This window comes from Orbicella franksi, chromosome 4 (assembly GCF_964199315.1).
Source record: "Orbicella franksi chromosome 4, jaOrbFran1.1, whole genome shotgun sequence".
Classification (NCBI taxonomy): Eukaryota; Metazoa; Cnidaria; class Anthozoa; order Scleractinia; family Merulinidae; genus Orbicella; species Orbicella franksi.
In genome coordinates, this window is record NC_138148.1 from 12,859,801 (window position 1) to 12,882,547 (window position 22,747).

General features: G+C 40.4%; 2 protein-coding genes and 1 pseudogene across 2 annotated transcripts; 2 read left to right on the plus strand and 1 right to left on the minus strand.

Annotated features, from left to right (window-relative positions):
- LOC145483445 (uncharacterized) overlaps positions 1-11,476 on the plus strand; it is a 147,754-nt pseudogene extending 136,278 nt beyond the window's left edge.
- Positions 6,008-10,803, plus strand: LOC145485518 (uncharacterized). Its single transcript, XM_081464180.1, has 5 exons — positions 6,008-6,024; positions 6,452-6,645; positions 7,797-7,922; positions 8,653-10,203; positions 10,424-10,803. The coding sequence occupies exons 1-5, from the start codon at positions 6,008-6,010 to the stop codon at positions 10,801-10,803; spliced, it is 2,268 nt and encodes a 755-aa protein (XP_081320306.1).
- An 8,302-nt stretch (positions 11,477-19,778) lies between the features above and the next one.
- Positions 19,779-20,339, minus strand: LOC145485519 (uncharacterized). The gene has a single exon (XM_081464181.1). It carries the CDS (start codon positions 20,337-20,339, stop codon positions 19,779-19,781), a length of 561 nt encoding a protein of 186 aa, XP_081320307.1.
- Positions 20,340-22,747: the final 2,408 nt, after the last annotated feature.

Below are 22,747 nucleotides of genomic sequence, written 5' to 3' on the forward strand. Positions count from 1 at the left end.
TTTGATTTTCGGTTTTGTTAGGATGGTATTAACAGTAAAAAAACGGGTGACGTCACAAGTTATGACGTAACAAAACTAATTTTAACGCAATAACGCTAGAGGGATGATTTTTTATTCCGATTTTCTTCTTTATTTTTGCTTTAGTCATCTGGCACATCACATGTGCAACATAGCTGCATTTGCTGGAACAAAATTGCGGCTCCAATTTGGGGATTTTTCTCAAGGGGGGGACCCCATATTTTGCAGAGTTATTTTTCATATTTAAAAATGACATATTTCATTTAATTTTTGTGATATGGACAAAATGTTTTCAGGTTTCAACTCCCCTTGATGTGCTCTTTCGAACACATTGTAAAAAATATGCATATTAAAAACTTCAAAAGTGGCAAAAAACATGACGTCATCACTGTGACGTTACAACTTTGACATTTACTGACATTTTTCACGTAAATATAATTGGCAATAGGTCTCCTGCTCATCTGCCAAGTTTGGTGTAGAACCTCACTTGACACTGTAATCGTCCGGTATCTTTTTAATATCGGAAATTTGCTGTTTCAGGAGAGATATTTGTCTGTATATTTTTTTTCACTAGCGTAGATTCAAAAGTTAAAGAGCGTGGGAATTTCTCTTAGATATGCCAGACAAGTATGCCGAGCACTCAGTTGCATGTACTTCAAACAAATGTTGACCATTAAAACAAGCTGCTCAAACAACAAACTGTGAAGGGATAGCGATAATGTTCGCTTTAAAGAAAATTTCCTAGAGATATCCTATTCCAACGAAAACGCAGGGAGGGGGTTTCCTCCTTCCCCTCCCCCCCTCCCCACCCCCACCAAACTTGAAGCATGGTGCGGGTCTGACTTTGCGTGTACTTTCGAGAATTAAATTAAAGGGATCGAGCTGGGTACGAGATGAGGCTCGATCGTCACATTTTTGTACATCGTTAAGGAGGTAAATTATTATTTGTAATTAGTACTACCGTGTCATTTGAGTTATTTCATTCGATTAACCTCAGTTGAAGTGCTTTAGTTCAATCTAATTATCTAAAACATGGTCTTCAAAAGCTGCAAACCTTCTCCATAAAGAATTGCTAACCTACCCATTTATTCATGTTACCTGTCTAATATGGCTCAATAATGTAGAGCATACTTGTGGCTCAGAAGTTTCTATATACGTCTTAGGGCTAAAAAAGCTAAATATATTATTTGTTACGATAAATGCAGTGGCGGATCCAGACCTTGAGTTTGGTATGCTTGCCCTGCCGGCTTTTCTTCCTTCTGAGATTTTTTTCCAAAATAAGGGGAGCCCGGTCCCCCCGGGCACCTCCCCTAGATCCGCCAATAAAATGTTAAATTTCTGTTTTTGTTTTTTCCTGCGTAATTGAAAGAGAATAGGGACTTTCCAAGCTAAGTTTTGAGTTTTGGTTTTGTTTTGTTGTTGTCGTTGTTGTTGTTCTTGTTGTTGTATTTGTCTTTAACCCCTTAGTAACATTAATATTTTCTAATAAATGCAGACTCTTGCTGCGGACAAAGCTGAAGGCATTGACATTTGATTCATTCGTTGGTATTCGTGTTCAGGATTTACAACTGTGACGTATCTCATTTTAATAATTATATTTATAATAAAGTTTTCATATAACACGCGCTCTGACTGGCTGAAAAAGTGTGATTTATCCGAGAACAGAGCACGGGTTGATGACTGTAAGCTGGCTTTCAATTTTTTCATTCAGAATTTTGACAAATTTGACTCAAATTAAACATCCCTTGTGACTCAGACAAACGCAATGGAAACGAGCTCTATGTCTGCAGTAAATATGGCTCACGGAGACTATTGTTAGCAACAGTAGGGTTAAAATTGTACTTAAATGACAGGTTTTGCTAGATTCCCGCCGAGAAAACACGAAGCGAAATAAACAAATTCTCAACCTAACCAGTGCTTCAATAAAAGACATTATAGTTGTTACGATGGCAGAAATTATACTTTAGAAGTAAAACAACGACAGAAAACAACAATTGATCTGTCTCTGCTTATGATGCGAAGCTTTCTTCTTGTAAAAATGCAATTGCTTAAACAACACTTACATTCAGTGTAGTAACGCTCGTTTTCTGGTCATCTCAGCGAAGTGAACCGACGAGTGGTCAGTTCAAAGCTTCCTCTGATATTTTCTTCTGTGCTCGGAGTAGAACCAGTGGGAGCAGTTTAGTCTTTCTAACTTTTACGCTAGTTCAAGCAATCTTGTTGCAAGCGGCTGCAAGCCGTAAATAACTGTAGCTCCTTTCAAATTCTACTAAGCATTTCACATTTTCATCCGTAGGCTTTGAGCTCCTGGCTTCGTAATTTCCATAGGAAAAGTGCACGTTTTTATGAGCCACAATAGGGTCGGATTCCTCTGGACTACAAACCTTTACCTGCTTTTAGATCCTCATTTAAAAATTAACGAAAAAGCCAACTTTGAAGGCGTCGTTCTTCTCTCGAAAGCCGCTCGAAACTACTCGGAACTGAACGCTTAGCTGAAGTCCAGTTTGTGATCGACAGCTGTCGCTTCGTTAGCAAGCGATAGAGCACACAAGAAGTAGGGGAAAACACTCAACAACGTCTCGTGTTTTCCCCTACACTTCTTGAGTGCTCTACCGCTTCCTACGTGCTTTACAACAGAATAGAGCACAGTCGAGGCTTCTTTATTTGCTAAGTAGAGGCAATCAACTGATTTATAGTGTAATTTGAAATGAATGAACACTAGTAAATTTGCAAGTGTTTATTCACATTAAATTTCATCAGAAGAATCGTGTGATTTCTTGTAAAAATCACTTGAAATAAAGTTTGGCTGTACATTCATTACTCAGACATGTGGGAAGTGTCCTTGGTCTTCGTTTCCAAATAGCTTCGGGAAATTACGAATGTATTCGAAAACCTTCCGATAATATCAAAAATTCTTGGGAAATCTTCGCGTGATCTTCCGCCAACCTTTTACTCTTCGGGTACGTTTCGGACCTCTTTGGAAATGTTCGGAAGTGTTTGGCTAACATTTGAAAATCTCTAAAAACTTTTCGCTGGTATTTGGTAGTTTTCTGATGTCTTCTCTTTATTCTTCATGATTGTCCGGAAATCTGACTATTTTGGGTTAGCCTTAAGGACGTCCGCGCGAAAATGTTCCACTCAAACTTCAAACTTCTACTGCGAACAAATAAATGAAATGAAAATATTGGGGGTGACGGACTTCGTTTCAGAGATAAAGTGTGTGGAAAGCTAGTCTGATTTTGAAAAATTGGCGCGGTGTACAAGGTTTTTAGCTTAAAATATCAAAGATGAATCAACGGAGACAAACTATCCTAGTAATATTTTGTATAAGTGAATCCTTTGCGCTAATAATTCCAAATGTTGTCAACGTTTCCACAAAGCTTAACCCTGTAAGAGGCATATAAAAACCCCGCACAGAAAAAGGAAAAGTCATGTAACAAAAAAAAAACGGAATTCGATGCTGCATTTTGGAATAAATTCAAATTTCTAATCCGTAGATTTTCTTAATTTTTTCGCTAAACGTAGAAAATCGGAAGTGAACATGATCCATCAAAAGACATATAGGGGTCAACGAACGTCCAAGATCGTTAAATTGAGGCAAGGCTATAGCAATGGCCATCTGCCCTATCAGTACACTAGTGTTTAATTTGCTACTTGACGCGCGCTCGATGCATGACGTGGCGTGTGAATTTGCGGGCGCAGTAAGGATGGGGAGAAACACCCTCGACAACCTTCCAAAGGACCTCGGATGACCATTGCCAGTTTGTTAAGAATCTTCGTACTTATTTGGAAAATCTTTGTTGTGATTCAATCGGAATCGAGAAATTTTGTCTGTTGTTACTGGTCTTCTGTGTATTACCGAATTTTTTTTTGTGTTGTTACCAGTTTTATGTTGAAAAGAAAATACTGCATTTAAACCATGACTCCTCTAGCCCTGACAAATTTCAATCCCATGATATTTTCAAATGCGTGATTAAAAAGGGCGGAATCATGTTGAGGAATAAGTTACAGGTTTTTCGCTATAGCTGTCAAGAAGAATGTCCCATGTTTCTATAGTAGAAGATTTTATATAATTATGGATTTGGATATGGTGATAACGTCCCGGATTTCCTTCATAGATCTTCAATCTGGGTACTAGATCTTCGTTCTAGAGCAATACTGGAACTTCTGAAATGATATTATTGCCATGTTTATTTTGACATACTTCTGTTCCAGGGTCATGACGAATAGAAGAGCACGAACATTAAAATATTACTCTCCTGACCAGAACTGCACAATATACCTGTCAGTGACGTGAAGTAGATATGAAATAATTCATATTTGAACTGCAGTTGTAGATGAAAGTGAAGAATGATCATCGCAGTAAATTTTCCAATTTAAGCAATTGGAAAGAAGAAGCCTGAAAAAAATCAGGGCTTCAACGGGATTCACACCCGTGATCTCCGCGAATACCGGCGCGATGCTCTACCAACTGAGCTATGAAGCCACACATTGAGAGCGAGAACAATTAATTGAGTTCATATCTAAGATATGAACTCATATCTATGATATGAACTCAATTAATTGACCTCGCTCCCAATGTGTGGCTTCATAGCTAAGATATGAACTCATGTCTAAGATATGAGCTCAATTAATTGACCTCGCTCTCAATGTGTGGCTTCATAGCTCAGTTGGTAGAGCATCGCACAGGTATTCGCGGAGGTCACGGGTTCGAATCCCGTTGAAGCCCTGATTTTTTTCAGGCTTCTTCTTTCCAATTGCTTAAATTGGAAAATTTACTGCGATGATCATTCTTCACTTTCATACCTGTCAGTGTCTCTTTCAAATAGAACAGTTCCTTGCATGTCGAACATGCAGCTGTACTTTAGTTGCATGCATAACTGCGATAATCATTGTTGTCTTTACATCTTCCTCCATAGCTCAAATATATGACCTTTTTTATATTTACTTGCGAAGAAAAGCTGTTTCTAATACATTTCAATGGCAAAGTATAAATCAATTTTGATCGACTCGTCCGGGAAAAATCAATGGAATGTTCTCTTGGTGTGGAAGCGATAAGAGTTTAACCGAAAAGTCTCAATTTCCTCGACTAAGCGGTACTTTTTTGTGGTAAAGTTTCGGGCAAGGATCGTAGATAACTTCATGCATGTTTTCAACGGTGTTTCCTTATGTATTCTCTTACCGTTGCGTTTTGCACTTTTTCTTAACAATGCAAGTGGGCTCAGTTACCTTCATTTTTCACCTCTCTAGCTCAATATTTAAATGACATATGATCTGCGGATAAAAAACTCAATTCAGTGGCATCAAAACTACCGTGGTTTACAGGACGATAACTTTTTCAAGTTGAGTGAAACACGGTCACTTTGGTTTGATAAAGACTTTCAAATGAGAAAAAACTGGCATGGACATCTTGGCATTCACTCTTTTTTATTCAGTGGCACTAATAGACTACTTACTCTTCAGCCCTACGTTTTCCAAATGTGAGTCTATTTAGTGTTCTTCAAGAACCCCTTTTGCAAGTTTTCCAGAATCTCAGTGAATAATAGAAATACAATCGATCCGCTGGTATTTCACTTTAAAATAAAAATTTATTTAGAAGCATAAAAACGTTCAAAAGTTCAAAAACGCGATTGTTTTTTTCTTTCAGCGTGGTTCAATTGATTATTCACTCTAAAGCACAATTTCAATTTTTTTTCGTCGACGGCTTTGCAGTCATTTTATCGGCCGTAGCTTTACCAGTCCTTTCAAAAGTCAAATCCAGCTTTCAAGCAACACATAGTACATCACCATTTTGTTTTTCTGAAGTCCAGAAAGCTGCATTTGATCGGCCTCCATATTCAAAGCACAACTGAAAACGTGTGTACGAGATCATCGATTGTTTATTATTTTGTAGCTGCCACGTTAGTCTTGTTTATATTGGTTGTTACAAGAACGTTGTAGTTCGCTACTGAGAGTCGCGTGAAAGCGTTTGGGTTAGAATTCTAGAAAGATGTTTTATCCTCCAAGGTCAGTTCGTCCCATGTGGCCCACACATAGCTACCGATATGGTATTTAAGAGCGTGACTGTGCATTTGTTAGTCAAGCACTAGTAGTACTTGAGTATAAGAATGAGAAGTAGAAACAGTAGAAACAGTAGAACTTAGACGGAGAACGTGCAAGACAGAAGTCCGTGCAACAAAAGACCCGTAAACAGATTCTCGGAACCTCCTTGTTTGCACGAAAGAGAGATATCAAATAAACGTGTTGATCGTTGTGTCTTTGCGGCCATCGAAGGAAAGAAAAATTCCGTATTCATGATATTGTTCGCCAAAACATTTTTAGCGACTCTCCTCAATATAGTTCGACTTATTGGTGCCACCAGCATGGTTTACATTGTATGTAGTGGCCAGTATATAAATATAAATAAATATTGATAGTAAATTTTATTGTCTAGGTATCCTCGTGATTCACGCACAGAAGGGATCAAAGTCCCTGTGGACGGAAATTTAAGATGGGCTCTGTTAGATTCAGGGTTCAGGCAAGACCCTGAAAACGATGCCAGTTATGAAGTGTTTCTACCTTGTCCTCTGGGGACTTTTGTGAAACCTTGGTCTAGTACAAACCAAGGATGTATAAACTGCCCGCCAGGTATTTATATATACATGAAATCCTTCATGTAAAAAACCTTCATCCAGTTGGTTTTAAGCTTTCTTTCTAACCTTATAAAGCAAACAAAATGCCACCAAGGGGCCTCTTATGTTTTTTGCTTGTTTATTTGTTTATTTGTTTATTTGTTTTTGTTAGGACAACCCTACTAAAGAACATTTTATGCAGCCTTTAAACCGCGCTTCATTTCCTTCACAGTTTGTAAAGACAAACTACGTTTATATGACACTTTACACCAATTACAACTGTATATATGACCAGTCGAGTAAAACAGGACATTCTAGTAGAAAAGAACATAGAGTAGAGTAAAACATTTGTTGAATATTGTAACCAATCACAATTCAGTCTGAGACATATCGAAATCTACTGTAGTCAAGCAAGTCATTGGATGTAAAAGTCAAAAGACGCGTGGAAGAAATTTAAAAAATTCCTTTACAAGACCTCGGTGTGACATGGCATTAATATTTTGCAAAGTTACAAAAATGTACTGACGCTCACAAATCTTCACATTTACCTTTGCTTTCTTTTTGGATTGTGGAGGAGCGGTGGCCTCATGGTTAGTGCGCTCGTCTCTGGATCGTGGACATTGTGTTGTGTTCTTGGGCAAGACACTTTACTCTCACAGTGTCTCTCTCCACCCAGGTGTTTAAATGGGTACCGGTGAACTTAATGCTGGGGGTAACCCTGTGATGGACTAGCATCTCATCCAAGGGGGAGTAGAAATACTCCTAGTCGCTTCATGTTGCAGAAACCGGGATAAGCTCCAACCTGGTGGGCCACTTGGCTCGTATGCAGACTTTACCTTTTTTTCTTTTTGGATTCTGTTATTTATGCGCTCGAAGCTCGAGTGCTCGCAGCTAAAATTTGTATAAATGTTTTAACAACCTCCATGTAATACACTTCTTTACGCACAAACTCGAGGATTTTATCTTTGTGAAATCAACAAGCACTGATAAAGGGGTGACCTGTTGCTGTCAAAATACTTCGTAACTGTTTATACATCCCGTTGGCGATATTGGTCTTTGCGTGATAGTTCTTAAGTCAACAAAGGGTCGCTATAAATACTAATAAAGAAAAACTATATTATATCAAACAGGCTTCTAGTTCAGTCTAACATCCTTTCCTCGTCTTAGGTGGGTTTTACTCTGACACTCTCGGTTACATGGCCCATGACTGTAAGAAATGTCCGAATGGTTCTTACGTCTCATTTGACAAAGCTCCAGGAGAATCCGTCCTGGATTGTAAAGTCTGTCCACCAGGTATAACCAACATGTCAACCTATTGTACGCATGCCTACCAGTCTTTTAAAGGATTTGTAAAATATACAAGGGCCTTGAAGGAATAGTCTGAATATTTGCAACCTTACCAAGTCTGTAAATGTTCCGATTGAATAATACATGTAGCTAATATCAAAAAAGGTGGATTTGTAGAATTAAGACTAGATTTTACTTTTTTTTCATCTGGAATCTTGAGATCTTTATTTACAATACGTTACTTAATTACAATACAATATATACTAACTGATAATAGACCGCTATTACTCACAACATACAATTTAACGCAAGACTACTTTCAACACCGTAAATTTCTTCCTAACAAATAACATTTACATAAACTGAATAAACCAACTAACGACCACTACTGATACTTCTAAACCTCGGACGATGAATTTCCAAAAGTTGCTGAGAGCCGCTCCCTTGGTGAGCCTTCTGTCACAAACATACTGGAAATAGTAGCCAATGGCAACAACTGGAAAAAAGAACAAGCCACAAAATGTCACATTCAACTTCGCTACAGTTCATAGAGTTTGATACGAAGCACTTGATTAATCCAAAGAGCTTGTAAATGTAATTTTTAGCAACGCCACTACTACCGACCTCCCTTCATTTAGATCAAACTCAATTATGAATTCCAAGAATTTTTGTTTGTTTGAGAAACCTTAACAAGACTTACATCTTTTTTTTGTTGTTTTTTTTTACTTGTCACTAGGGACAGAAACTGACTTTTTCGCTGGATACCGTGCTTGTCCATACCTGGAAGGATTTTATCGAACTAATCTGTTCGCCGAGTGTCACAAATGTGGGCAAGGTGGACTGTTATGTAAAGGAGAATATGCTTCTTTAAAACCTGGTTTCTGGTGGCAGTGGCGAAACGAGACATACAAACAACGTTACAGAGACTTTATTCAAAACCTTTTGGCATCTTCACCAGCCTTAGATAGGTTCTCCATACAATATCCATATCCGATTCCAACGCCTTATAAATGCCCATTTGAAGATTCATGCGAAGGTGGCTTAGATTCACCATGTAAACATGAGTACGAAGGACCAGTTTGCGCAGTTTGCAGTTCAGGATATTACAAACAGTTGCAAACATGTAAACAATGTCCGTCAAGGAAATGGATTGTGGGACAGTTGGTCATTATTACAGCCATTGTATCGATAATTGTTGCCCTTTTGATCTGGAAGAGCAAAACAAGGGTCAAACAGGATGGAGGACGTAATCTAGTGGACACATTTTTCTCAAAACTTAAGATCGTAATCGGCTTTTACCAGGTGACCCATGGTTTACTGGAAGTGTTTTCCTACATAAAATGGCCAGGTTCCCTGAAAGCTATCTCTAAGTATTCAGGTATACTCCAGATGAATTTACTTCAGATTACACCAATCCATTGCCTTTTCCCAGGACTACGCGTGGATGCCCTTGGAGACTTATGTCTGATTATGGCAATGAATATCGGTGTCACTGGCGCTTTTGGCATCGTTTACTGCGTCCGTAAGAGGATCATCTTAAAACGACAAGGCCTAGACGAAATGGAAAAGTCGAGCAAAATTTCACAGACAAAAGAGGTTTTGTACAGAAATTTGTTTTTCTTCCTGTATGTAACCTACCTTAGCACGTGTTCCAAGACAGCCAGTGTCCTGCCGTTCGCTTGCCGGCAACTCTGCAGGGACCAAAATGAAGAGACCTGTGACACGTACCTCAAAGTGGATTATAGCGTCAAGTGTCAAGGAGCAAAGTACAACCACTTACTTACCGTGGCATACATTTCTGCTGCATACATCTTTGCTCTGCCTACCGCCTCATTCATCGCCCTCTGGAGAAAACGCAGAGCAATACTAACCGCAGCAGACAGTGATACAGGCCTTGGTACAGAAATCATCACAGGATTACGTTTTCTGTTTGAAAACTACCAAACTCGTTCATGGTATTGGGAACTGGTTGAAATATCTCGTAAAGTAATTATCACATCCGCTCTCATTCTCGTGGGACAAGAGAGCCGATCCTACATTGGCTTGGCATGGGTCGTCGCTGGAATGTATGGAATGCTTTTCTGCTGGGTCAAGCCCATACACGATGTGTTCGAGAACAGATTGATGTCTACGTCCCTTGCCGTTACTGTAGTCAACTTGGGTTTTGGAGCTGTGAGCAGAATTCCAGCAGAGAATATACCAGGTTCGGTTGACCGAGACACAGACGCAATGGCGATTAATGTATTGATACTTGGAGCAAATTCTCTGGTGATTGGCCTACTTGTTGGTAAGATTGATCGCTATGCAATACGAATTGCCAGTAATCTACTTCATACTTTAATTTAACCAATCTTTGATACGGGGAGGCGATGTTGGTTCAATTACTCTCGTATTAATCGTAAATAACTATTACATACTGAAGGTACTCTTACATAAGATAATTCAACTTTTATGGTAAATATTACTCAATTTGAAAACACCTTTCGTCTTTACTTTTTACCTTTCAGTTCAGTACATGGTTTACTTATTTCAGTACTTCAATGAATGGCGGAAAAATCCACACTGGTCTTTTTCTTGCTGTTTAGCTTTGCTTCTCCCCCTCAATGACTTGCAGGGAGAAATTCGTGGCATGGTTGGTAAAAATGTCTTAAAAACCCAGCTACAAACAGGCACAGTGGATAAACCCTCTATTGCTTCGTCTGCGAAAGATAGCGGTGCTATGAGTATCACTCTGATGCCTGGGGAAGGTAAACACAGGGACGAGAACAAGACGGAGTTACACACAAGAAGCTGGAAAGTGACCAAGAGCCTCAAAGTAAAAAGCCATCGAGGGACACAGACAGACACATTTACGCTTACAACCACAGCTTTTATAGTGCGTGACTAATTGGAAGACACTCATTATAGATATATGTGAGTATTCATAGAGCACTGACGAGTAGGCCTGTCCCGATTTTGCCCGTAAATTGCTGGAAAGTTGCTTACTGGAGTGCCAAAAACGTTGCTACGTTAATTTCAAAGGTTGCTACATAAATTTCTTGCTATCTTTATATATCGTTATATAAAAGTCATGATAATTACTTGCATCGGTCAAGAAAAATAGCTTGAAACTTAGCTTTAAAGAGTTGTTCGCAAATATGGCAGAAATTCAAGGATACTCTCGAGTCTAACGGAACAAAACACGGTTCATTTGACGACCTTCTGAACGTTGACAACTGACAGGTTATATGTGTTCAGACTTCCAAAAGGTAATAAGCAATCAAGAAATTAGCATATATAAATTGAAGTTTTCTATGGGATCATTGACTTTTTTGTGCTTGGTATGCGCTCTAAACCTATATTTTGCTCAAAAGTTGCTCAGAAAGGCAAAACTTGCTCGAGGTTGCTAGAAACGTAAAAAGGTGCTCAAAAGTTGTCGAGCACGATCAGGACAGGCCCATTGACGAGAATCAACACTACATAAAATAACTGTATAAGCATAAGAACACTTGGCCTTCTCGAAAACTTAACATGGCTTTATGTCAGTGCTTGTGTCTGTTCTAGTAAAGCCATCAACTGCAAAACTCTGTATTTTGACAAGAAACCATGATAATCATGATAAAGTGTTATTATATCATTCTCCGTTGTATTCTTCACCATCAACGGGTATATTACATACTCCGGCACAAAGTGACCAGCTCCCAGTAGGCTTAATAGCTTAGTTGGTAGAGCACTGCACCGATATCGCAGAGGTCATAGGTTCGAATTCCGTTCAGGCCCGAAATTTCTTTCAGGCTTTAATTTCACTACTGCTTAAGTTGTGTATGTAACTGCGATGATCAGTAGTGTCTTAATATCTTTCTCCGCCGTTCAAATATATAATCTTTCATCTATTTACTTTACAAATTGTCGCATGTAATTGATGGATTTCGATCCTCATTGTCTTCCGGTATTTCGCATCACGTCACAGAGGACTTATAGGCAAAATATCTAGTTTCATTTTTCGTGTCCAAGTCTTTAGTAGCACATTTTCGTGTTTTAACTGAAAACAAGAGAAAATGAGGGGACAGAGAGGAACATTGAGGGCGTTGGCTGGGATATGTCGATTCCACTAAAGTTATTTTAGTTTTAGACGGAAACGGAAGTCTATTTCCCCAGACGTCCGCATGATACCTTTCACCCGTTGATCAGGGAATTTTTAAAGGGCGGTCTGCGTGGAAATACGTTTTGTCAGTAGAAGCGCGTAAAGAACCGCAACCTATTTGGAATAAAAACGCTGGGTGAAAGAAATATCAAAGTTTTTCCCCTGAAAATTTGAATCAAAGAAATCAGCGATGCATGACAACAAGAAAGAATTTATTTGCTTTCGTTTGTATAACAACATGCAGAGAGGTATCGTATTGTTCGATATTGTAACATAACATAGAATACTGTTTCAAGCTGTAGCGATCCTGATACCTCTAAACGCATCGACGACAGCATCGCCCACCGAAGAAAACTATTTTGGTTCCCACGGCAAAACTATTTTTGAACCCAGCAGCAAAATTACCCTCAACCCAGCGACAGGAGAATATAATTCTGGCCGAGCTGCAAAACAGTTCGGAGGGTAGCTAAAATATTTTGAATCTAGAAACCAAAAAAACTCGAAGCCTAGCGATTAGCGACAGAAATCAGCTTGAATACTATATCACAACAAAGCAATTCCCACCCATACGACAGAAGTCTGTTTGAACCTCAACAGCGCGGATAAAACGACTCGGAGTGTAGCGATCAGCCTAGAAAATAACTCAACAAAACAACAGCTCAGAGCGATCAGTGATCAGCGACAGAAATAATGTTGAATAGCGATACAGTGACAAATTGAAAAGAGCTCGCCGTGAAGCGACCTGCGACAGAAATAACTTGGACTCCAGCAACAAAACAGCTCGAGGTGGGACGACCAGTGACCGTCAGAAATAATTTTGAATACAATAACGAATACCTTGGAGTAGCGCTCAGCGAGAGAAATAATTTTGAATGCCGGCACAGCGATTAAACAACTAGAAGCATGGTGATCATGGGAATGTAGCAACATAACTAGTTGTGAATACTGATACAGCGACAAAACAACTCCTGTAGCTCGGAGCGAAGCGATAACCGAAAGAAACCCGGGCAGAAATAATTTTGAATTCACAGAGAAACAGAACAACTCACAGCGCGGTAGTGATCAGCGACAGAAACAACTTTTCTGTTCAACGACAAAATAACTCGCATTCAAGCGACAAAAAATGATTTTGTAGCAGCAACTAAAGTACATTGAACTGAGCGAAAGGGACAACTTCTTCTGGCTGCTTTTCCAACATGTAAGCTTTCTCTCTTCAGTGTGAGGAGAAAATCTCATTGTCCTTGCCAACATCAATGTCGAAGTCCATCGGCTTGTAAACTCCATTTGAAAAAGCCACAGTGCATAGGCCATAACAGCAGCCACGACCTTCATAACATGTTCCGCCGGAACGTTTTGTTGACCACTCAGAACTACATTTACGTCCGTCTGCACGGGCCATTTTATTCCCAAGTAGATGTAAAAATACATCTCTCACAATGATTTATCCAGCCAGAAATACCAGCTGTCTCTAATGTACCCGTAAAAGGCGCTTCTATCGACAAAGCGTATTTCCCCGTGGACCGCCGTTACTAAATTGTCTGATCACCTAAAGAACTGAATGGTGTCATGCGGACGTAAAAGGAAATGCACTCCCGCTGTTTTCGGCAACCCTAAAATAACTTTAGCGGAATTGACATATCCCAAGGCCTGGACTGGGAGCCTCCCTCTCTGTCCCTCATTTTCTCTTGCTGAAAATAATTTTGCATTTTATTTCCAGGTCTCAGCACTCCAAACGTCAGTCGTCAGCAAATGAATTTGACATGGATATGAAATGATTTTGTTGTTCTCTGCGTATTTGTGATAAAAAGCTGACATAACGTGAGCTTTTTGCTATATATTACAACTTTAACTTTACAACTTTTTACTATATATTATAACAATCTTAACTGGAGATATTTCATTGAAATCCATTTTGTGATACCTCTGTAACTAATTTTAAAACGTTTAACCCTTATTATCAGGTGTACAGTTTTTATTGAATTGTATTTTACTTTTAGAGGGTCACAAGTTTTTCAGTAATTTTAGTTACTGTTCAGTGTTACCCTCATAAAATACAGTCTCTTATTTACTTACTGACTTCCTTTGTTATCGTAATTTGATTAAGGTGATGACTCAAGTTTCCATTTTACTACTTTTAGTCAGTTGAAAATTTGTAGTGAAACAAAATATTATATTACTTCATTTATATACTCTCCTATTATTCAAGATATTTACAGTCCTCGTGCCACAGATGAAGGTTCTTTCGGAGTTGTATGAGAAGAAATTATGGTCTGTTGATATGGGGAAAAGAGAGGGTCTTAATGGAATGGTGGCTTTTACCGGCTAACGATTAAAGATTTTTAGGTTAATATGTTATGATAGTTATCCGTTAAGTTACTAATCTCTAATAAAGATGCCTGATTGTGTGTTCCTTTCTTCTAAGTCTTAAATAAATCACACAGAAATAACAAATGTCCCATGCTACTCACGGCAAATACAAACATTGTCACTCTATTCTACAAAAAGCTAGAGACAGATGGCAAAAGTTTCATTTAGTACCGTTTGCCGTAAACGTCATGCTTAACCTTGGGAAACCTCACAAACACGTCAACAAAGGCTTGCTGCTCTTTTCAGCGAAAACCTCATTTCCTGAAGGAGGCTCGAGTAAATGCTTATAAAGTGCCTTGTTTAGTTCAACGTTCCCTTCTTCTGTTATAGCTTTACCAAATGCTCGTTGAAAGTTTTGCAACTTGCAATGTACCAGACTTATGCTTTGAGACATAGCCATATTCAGCTTATTCCTAAGATTAAGAGATATCAACATTTGCTGTTTTGTTGACGAGCAGCAAGCGGCACTGGTTAATGAAGAGTGATTAACTTGATCGAATAATTCAGGATTCCGGAAACAGGAATAAAGAACAACTGGCCTGATGCAATACCTACTCTAGTAAATCATATCATTTTATTTTGTTCGGAAGTGATTTGACGCCAAAGGAGCAACAAAATTTTTTACAATATTCATATGTTTTGACAGTTGTAATTTGTGCTGGAAGTTTGGGATATACAATAGCAACAACAACAGAAATTCTGTTCGTACATTGAATACAGTTTGCCGGGTATTGCTGAAGTTAATGTTCCCGATATTCTCAATATCTATTTCTTGTTAAACGGAGCGGGAAGTCTGTATGGGATAATCTTGACCGAGGACCCCAGGACAGACAAAACGCATGGAAGTATGCACTGGCGACCGAGACAACATACAATACTATATAACGCTTAGGTGAGGTACTTCTAGGTATACTTTGGCCGTGAGGGACTAGGTTGCAACTGACTTTTTTATTGTTTTAAGCCAAACTCGAATGATTAAGCGTCGTCCCGTTCAGCCATCTCTCTTCTTATTATTTAACAAGTTCGAAACTTTTTCGTGTGTCTATTGAATTGAGAAACACGGAAGGAAGGTTTGGGATACAACATACACAAGCTGCAGGTGTGGTTTTTCCTCCTTTTTAGAGTCTCCCCCATCAAACATTTAAAAATAACGTAATTAGCTATTGACATAGGGCAGTTTTCAGTTGAGTGCCGAAAAACCAAAACCGAAGTGTCACTCTAGCCAATCACAAAGGACAGAGACAATCCAGTAAACCAATCAAGCCTTTCACAACATACATGTAGCTCTCGCCAAGCGCAAGAAAACGCTTGCGAGTGAGTCCTTATTAGTTTTGGTCCTATAAAGTGGCGCGAGTTTGTTTTTAAGCCAATAGCGCAGCGTAGTAATGCAAAACCGATTAATTTTCGACACTTAAGTGAAAACCGTTCTATTGGTTTGAATCGTGTTGTTTGTTTCCTCATCCACTTCTTAGTAATCAAGACATAGAATCCTAGTGACCCCTCGAGCCATGTGTTAAACGGCTTGTTGAACGGCTGTGTTGCCAAGGCCTGGCCGTTACTATGTCTATATTCAGATGTAATTCAACCAAAGATCACATCCCAGCAGCAACCGAATAATTGTCCCTAGCGCCAATAGCACTTTACTGATGATTCTCGAGTATATCAGGTCAGCAGCACAGAAGAATACTGATTCTTCTCGCGGTGTATTCCATTCAAATGCTGGAGACTGGATCTTCGTGAAAGTCGTTGATGAAACCTAATTTTGATTTCAAATTTTTCAGGTGTTTTTATTCTTATGCACTATTTGCAATGATACTTGACTAATTCCTTAAACAATTAAATGTGAACTAATATGAAGTATATATATTGGGGGATATGAATATTGATCTTTTAAAACATCACACACACCTGCAAACAGATAGATACCTTGACATGCTTTATTCCCACAATCTATTACCCGTAATAACAAAACCTACCAGAATCACTAATCACACTGCAACCCTAATCGATCATAACGTTTCGGGGCGTGTTTCGTATTTTCGAGACAACAATCTTGACACCTTGTCTCCTTGCGCCTCGAAACACGTGATGTGGCAACGCATGTTTCGGGGTGCAAGTGAGTTCAAAGTACGGAACTTGATATAGTGAACGGGTCATTTTGCAATTTATGTGCGTTGACTGTTGGGCTGGCAGTACATATCTTCGCTACACAGTGCTCACGAGCCCCAAGAAAGGCGAAACAGCTGTCCACTGTTGCGATCCTACTTTATCGGTTCTTGTCATGTTAGTGTCTCGAAACGTTTTTTACGTAGTATCAGCCTTGCAGTCTATTGTTTGTCTTCATAAATAGAGAGGCCGTGAACAGTCTAGAAGATGAAGTCGAAATTATTTAATGCCGAGCGGCGAAGTTCACTAAAAGCGAAAGTTTGCGCACCATTACCGTAATATGTCCTAAACCGTCTTACAAAACTTGTATTAGGGTGGAGCAGAAGGTTCAGCACCCGGAGGGGGGGAGACTCCCATGTAAAAAAAGACGAAACCCCTAAGAGGTACCAAGATCCTGTTTTGTGGGCGTGGCTTGAAATTTCTTTCTCTCCTTAGAGGTGCTAATTCTTACATAACACATTATCTCCTGTCATATTTTTTCGGCGCGCTGCCCTAAAAGGTACTTCTAGAGCTTCTGCTGTGGACATTTGGACGTTAAATACCCTAAGAGGTACGAAAATCGCGTTTTTAACCCCTTCGATAAGCACTCCCGTCATTTTCATATGAGAGCTCACTCCTCTCCTCTCCCCTCGTCCCCCTTAACGGGGGTCCAGCACCAGGTTCAGGGTTCTGGAAGAAATTTCCGCCATGGTAAAGGCAAATGACCGTGGCTAAAAGAAAGAGGGTGAAAGAGGGTTGGGAAAGAACGGTCTAAGGTAATCATACGCAAAATTGGTTCGTACGTATAAGTTGGGTCAGGTACCATACGCGTTATCCAGCGCGCGCTCGCGCTCTCCTCCCTCTCCAACACACGTTTTCTGACATGACGCGTCTTTAAAAAATCCTTTCTCAGCTCCCAATTGTGATCGCGGAATATCACTAAAACGCTTCAGGCGTTAATTTTCGACGTTTCTGTGCGGAGATCGGGCGACATCGGACACCAAGAAAAACTGGAAACCGGGCGAGGGGTCTGTGAAGGTTTCTCGTGTCAAAAAGCATGTGTGGGAGAGGGGGGGAAGTGCGAGGGCGCTAGATGACGCGTTTGGGATCAGGGTACGATCATGTCGCGAAAAGCGATTTCCGAAAAAAAAAATTGCAAAAGACGCTAAAATTCTCCGACTGTCGTAAAAGTATTCGAAAACAAATTCGGCCAAGTTGTGAAAAAATCTGACGACTTCGTTTTGTGTTGGTTTGGTTTCGTGCAAACTGTGAAATTTTATTTTAACCGGTCACCTCTTGGTCGCCCCGATGAGGGTTTTTTTTATTATTTTCTTTACCCCTGTCAAACGGCCACGGCCACCCAAAATTTAAAAACTTTGTTTTGGAAAAGGCGATTACAGATAAGAGTCCGAAACTGAAGGTGGCGAGTGATAATTCAAACACATGCACGTTTCTTTATATCATGATTGTCTTGATGTGACTCTTTGTTCGCTATGAAATTAACCCGATGGTAAAAAATATTCAAAGTACACGAACCTCTATTTAGCGGCGAACTTTTATTAAGCGGCCATCTCCCATTTCCCCTAGGGTGGCCGCTTGACGGGGGTTCCACTGTATTATATGTAAACCAAACTAAAAAAACTGCACTATTCCTTCTTATCATTCCTTTATTTACTCTCTTCCTACTCAAAAAGATTGTGAGCTCGCTTCCTGTCAAGCCCTAGGATAGAAACTTGTCCTACCCCTACCCCCTGAAAATGGGATGACACTAGTTGCGTGACGAACAAATAAGGAAACCGCTGAAAGGACTCAAGGATTCAAGCAGCAATCGATCAACAGCTGGATCAAACGTATTTATATTTTGGCAACGCAAGCAACTATCTACAAATGACTTAGCCGTTTTTGACTTAGAAGTAGTGGCGATCATGTGCGCCGAAGCATGACCACAGATTCATGGTATCCGATCATTAAATACATGTACGTTGACAGTTGGCGATGTACATCGGACGCAGTGTAAACAGAAAACAACTTTACTGCTTCATACGCGACGAACGGTGGGAGAGAGACGTTAAATCAGGTTTTGGACCTGCCTTTTACACCAATCAAGGTTAGAACATTTCGAAATGATCAGCTCTTTGTCTATTTCAACTTAATATAGGTCAAGACATGTGGCGCATTCTAAAATATGTGTCTAACCCGTAAATTGAAATTTGAAAACGGAAGGTCAAATGTTTGCACTTTTAACGTACTTTGAAAAGCTCTCGCGTCGCTCACAAACATTTGCCCAAAGAAATTTTTACAGGAATCTGTAGACCATCGTTCGCCAATTCAACCACCAGAAGTTTAAGTCATTTAAAGATTTCGCACATGGTGAAAATTAATTATATTTACGAAGTACTTTTAGGTGAATGAAATACAAGTCTTCGAATTTAATTATTTTGCACCCAAAAAGACAACACAACATTCCCCAAAATCAAACCAGTACACATTTAAACATTGCGCAAAATTATTTGAGTGTTTTAAAGACGAAATATTGATGTGATTTTGCATGCGACGCCCTCGAACTTGTTTTATAAAAGGGTGCGTGAAATGACGATTTTAACGGAATTTGTTAATTTGCATTTTTCTTTGAAATAAAACGATATTTTGCCAAAAAACTACCCACTAGTTTTTGTCATGCCCTAGCCTATCTACCATAAAAAATATGAGCGAAATCGAATTTTTTATCCTTGCCTCGAAATTAAGAATTTGTCTGATTTCTACAGGCAGGTACTGTTAAGTAATATTGATTTCTTAGCTCGCTCAGCGTAATGCCCCTGCCAACATGGGCGACCTTCGTATGGGCGTCGCGAACTATGAGGTCCACGATGAAACTCTTCTTCGGGAGGATCACATTATGCTTAAAGCCTTCCCAAAACTCTTCTGACTTGCTTAGCCTTCCGCCAACACGTGTGAGTCCGTCCCGGTCCAGGAAAGGATCAAGGCGATACAACGTACTAGATTTCTTCATTTCGGACTTTATTACCTTCGCAAATTGGCGGTCACTCTCACAATCTTATCGTGGAACTTTCTGCAGAGCTTTTATTTCTTTGGGAAATGCACCTCTTTGTACCAGTTTCAGAATGGTCTTCTCTGCTCCGTCTAGTTTTTCTACTCTTAGGGGCTTCCGTTTCACGCTTGCTGTTCGTCCCACTTTGTCTGCTCCATCATTGGGAAGTAATGCCCTCTCATCCGAATTTGGTTTTAGACGGAGTATAAAGGTAATGGATTTTTTTCATACGGTGCCACTCGGAAAAGCGTGTGAGCCTTTTCAAAAGGTTTGCGTTCTCTTCAACATCCATGCTGTGCACAAGAACCTTTTTAAAATCAGGATCATCGTAGGAAACGTCGTCCAAGTCACCCGGAAGTTGAGGCCATTCGCTCTCGGGTAACCATTGGAAATTTGGATCTGTAATCCAACGATGCTGTTTGGATAGCTCATGGCCTTTCAAACCACGTGACGAGTCATCAGCCGGATCAATGTCGGTCCCGACGTACCTCCACTGGTTAGGATTCGTTGCATCTCTTATTGTTTGCACGCGATTCGCACCAAACACGCAGAAACGCTTCTTGTCATTTCGGATGTACTTCAAAACGGTTGTACTGTCTGTCCAATAAGTCTTATACTCTGCAGGTTCGTCTAACTCGCTGGCAATCATCTCTCCCAGTCTAACTGAAACTGTGGTCGCCGTAAGCTCAAGACGTGGAATTGTCATGGTTTTAACGGGAGCTGCGCGGACTTTCCCCATAAGGAACGTACAATGGATGTCTCCTTTCTCGTTCTCGATTCTGAGTTATGTCACCTGACCGTAACCCTTTGAGCTAGCATCAGAGAAGTTGTGGATTTGTCTGGGGACGACTCTACCAAGGTTTGCAGGCTTGAGACATCGCTCCATAGAGAAACCTTCCAGGGCAGGCAACTGGCTTTTCCAATTCTCCCAACGTACACGGTACTCTTCGCCAATCTCTGGATCCTAGCTTAACTTGATGCGACACAGATCCTGCAGTATTGACTTTCAGACCAACAGAAAGGGTGCTGCTATTCCCAGAGGGTCGTAAACGGAAGATATCGCAGACAATATTCCTCTCCGGGTTAGCGGCTGATCTGCAATTAAGGATGATTCTGAAACCAAACGTATCTGACTCGATTGCCCATTGCACGCCGAGAGCTCTCTCAACCGGAAGTTCACCACTGTCTAGCTCTAATGTTCTCACGTCTTGGGGGCGTGCTTCGTCTGGACACTTTCAAGCACGGGTCTACTGTTGCTGACGACCTTGGCCAGATTGAAACCTCCACGTGTACAGGCATGGCGAACACTACGTATTTTTTGAATAGCAGACTCCTTAGTTTCTTCGGGGCGAAGACAGTCATCAACATAGAAATTCTTCCTCAGCACGTTAGCGCTTTCTGGATCAACGGCCTCCTCGACGTCATCAGCTGCTTTTCGTGGCGCGAAGTTTGAACAACTCGACGAGGAAACCGCACCAAATAGATCGACGTTCATCTGATGCGCCTCAAGATTCTGCGTTAAATCTCCATCGGGCCACCATAAGAAGCGCAAGAAGTCTCGCTGGCCTTCTGGTACCCGTACCTAATAGAACATGGCATCAATATCACTCATGAAGGCGACCGGTCCTTGGCGGAATCTTGTTAGAACACCCACCAGTCGATTCGTCAGGCGTCAGGTCCAAGTATTGCAAACGAACATCGTTTGCGCTGACTCTAGCTTCCACTTGTGATTCAAAGCGTCTAGTAAATGGGGAATATTCGAAAGGATCGCCAGTAAATTTAGTCAGTGTGAGCGACGGAAGGAAACTCTGTTATTGTTGTTCCGCCGACAGCTCAGTTAATCTGTTTTCTTTCTGAAGAACGTCACAAAACTGTATATTTGGCTGTATTTCGGCAATGTAAAACTCAGATGCGAGAGGGTTTAATTTCGCAGGATGTTGCGTCGCAGGTGTTTGTGTCAGAGAAGCATCATCATGGAAACCCGCAGTGAAGTTCACCTTCGTTACAGTGTTCGACGTTGCGCTTAGAACGGTGTTAATACTGGACACAGGCGGAAAAGACGGCCCAGAGAAGGAAAATCCTTATACACGAAAGGCTTCTGAAGGCATTTCCGGCTGGTGGCTTAAATCTTCCTTCACGCCATTCTCGATATCTGCGAACACACGCTCACGAACTTGAGTAACTGCTAATTGTTCTTCCAAACGAAACCTCGATGATGCGTGAGAGCGATGCGATGCTCGCGTACGTCTTGAACTGGCTTGAGATCTAACCTCCAAATTCTGCTCGATGACCTCTTTCGCAGAGGAAATCCAGCGATCGGTTTTTTCAATAAAATTGCTTATTTGCTTACTCTTTTCGGCATACCAGTCGTTAGCTACGTTTAGCTGGTCACCTTCACCCTCGAGGTCGCCCAACAGTACAGCGACACATCTCGTTAATTCTTCCACGGTAACACGAAATGCAGTCAGATTCCTTTCCACGACGTCCACGTTTTCTCCGGTAGTCGCAAAAAAAAAAACAATTTCCTTAATTTGCCGTTGGATTATCTTATCGACAGTTTGAGAGTCTGTCCATCAAAGATGAGCGATGTAGCCCTTTCCTTTCTCGGTGCGCTGCCGTCGCCTTGTTACATCGGTGGCAAGGGCCGTGTCCGCAGATTCCAAACTGTCTCTTTCCAATCCAGTTCGTTCCTGTTGGCTTCTAATGCCTTTGATTGGATCCATAACGTTTCAACGAACATAGTAGTCAAACGTTCAACACGCTACTTGGCTTTAATCGATAAGACGAAACGTGCAATTTAGAAAGCGATGAAAAGGGAGCGGTTGCTACAAACAAAAGAAATTACAAGTTATAGGCGAACACAATAAAAAAAAGAGAAATAACGAGCCAAAGGTAGACGATACTTACAAACGTTGTATGACTAGCAAGGTAAGGAACACGTAAAAGGAAAGCGCCAGGGCGATAAATGAAACGAGGCGACAGTAGCGTCGCGATGAAAATGCACAAATAAACTAGAAAAACGCACACAAAAGGGGACTGAAACAAAACAAAATTATGCGAAGACACCTATCAGAATATCGATAACGTGAAAGCAAGATAAACGAAAAGAATGCAATGATCACGGAAAGAATGCACGTACAAACGGAA

Bases quoted from the DNA above. Each gene is read 5' to 3' on its own strand.
- LOC145485519 (XM_081464181.1), bottom strand. From the start codon at position 20,339: ATGGGGAAAGTCCGCGCAGCTCCCGTTAAAACCATGACAATTCCACGT.
- LOC145485518 (XM_081464180.1), top strand. The intron at 6,646-7,796 runs GTATTTATATAT...TCCTCGTCTTAG, and splicing joins ATGTATAAACTGCCCGCCAG to GTGGGTTTTACTCTGACACT. The intron at 7,923-8,652 runs GTATAACCAACA...ACTTGTCACTAG, and splicing joins TTGTAAAGTCTGTCCACCAG to GGACAGAAACTGACTTTTTC.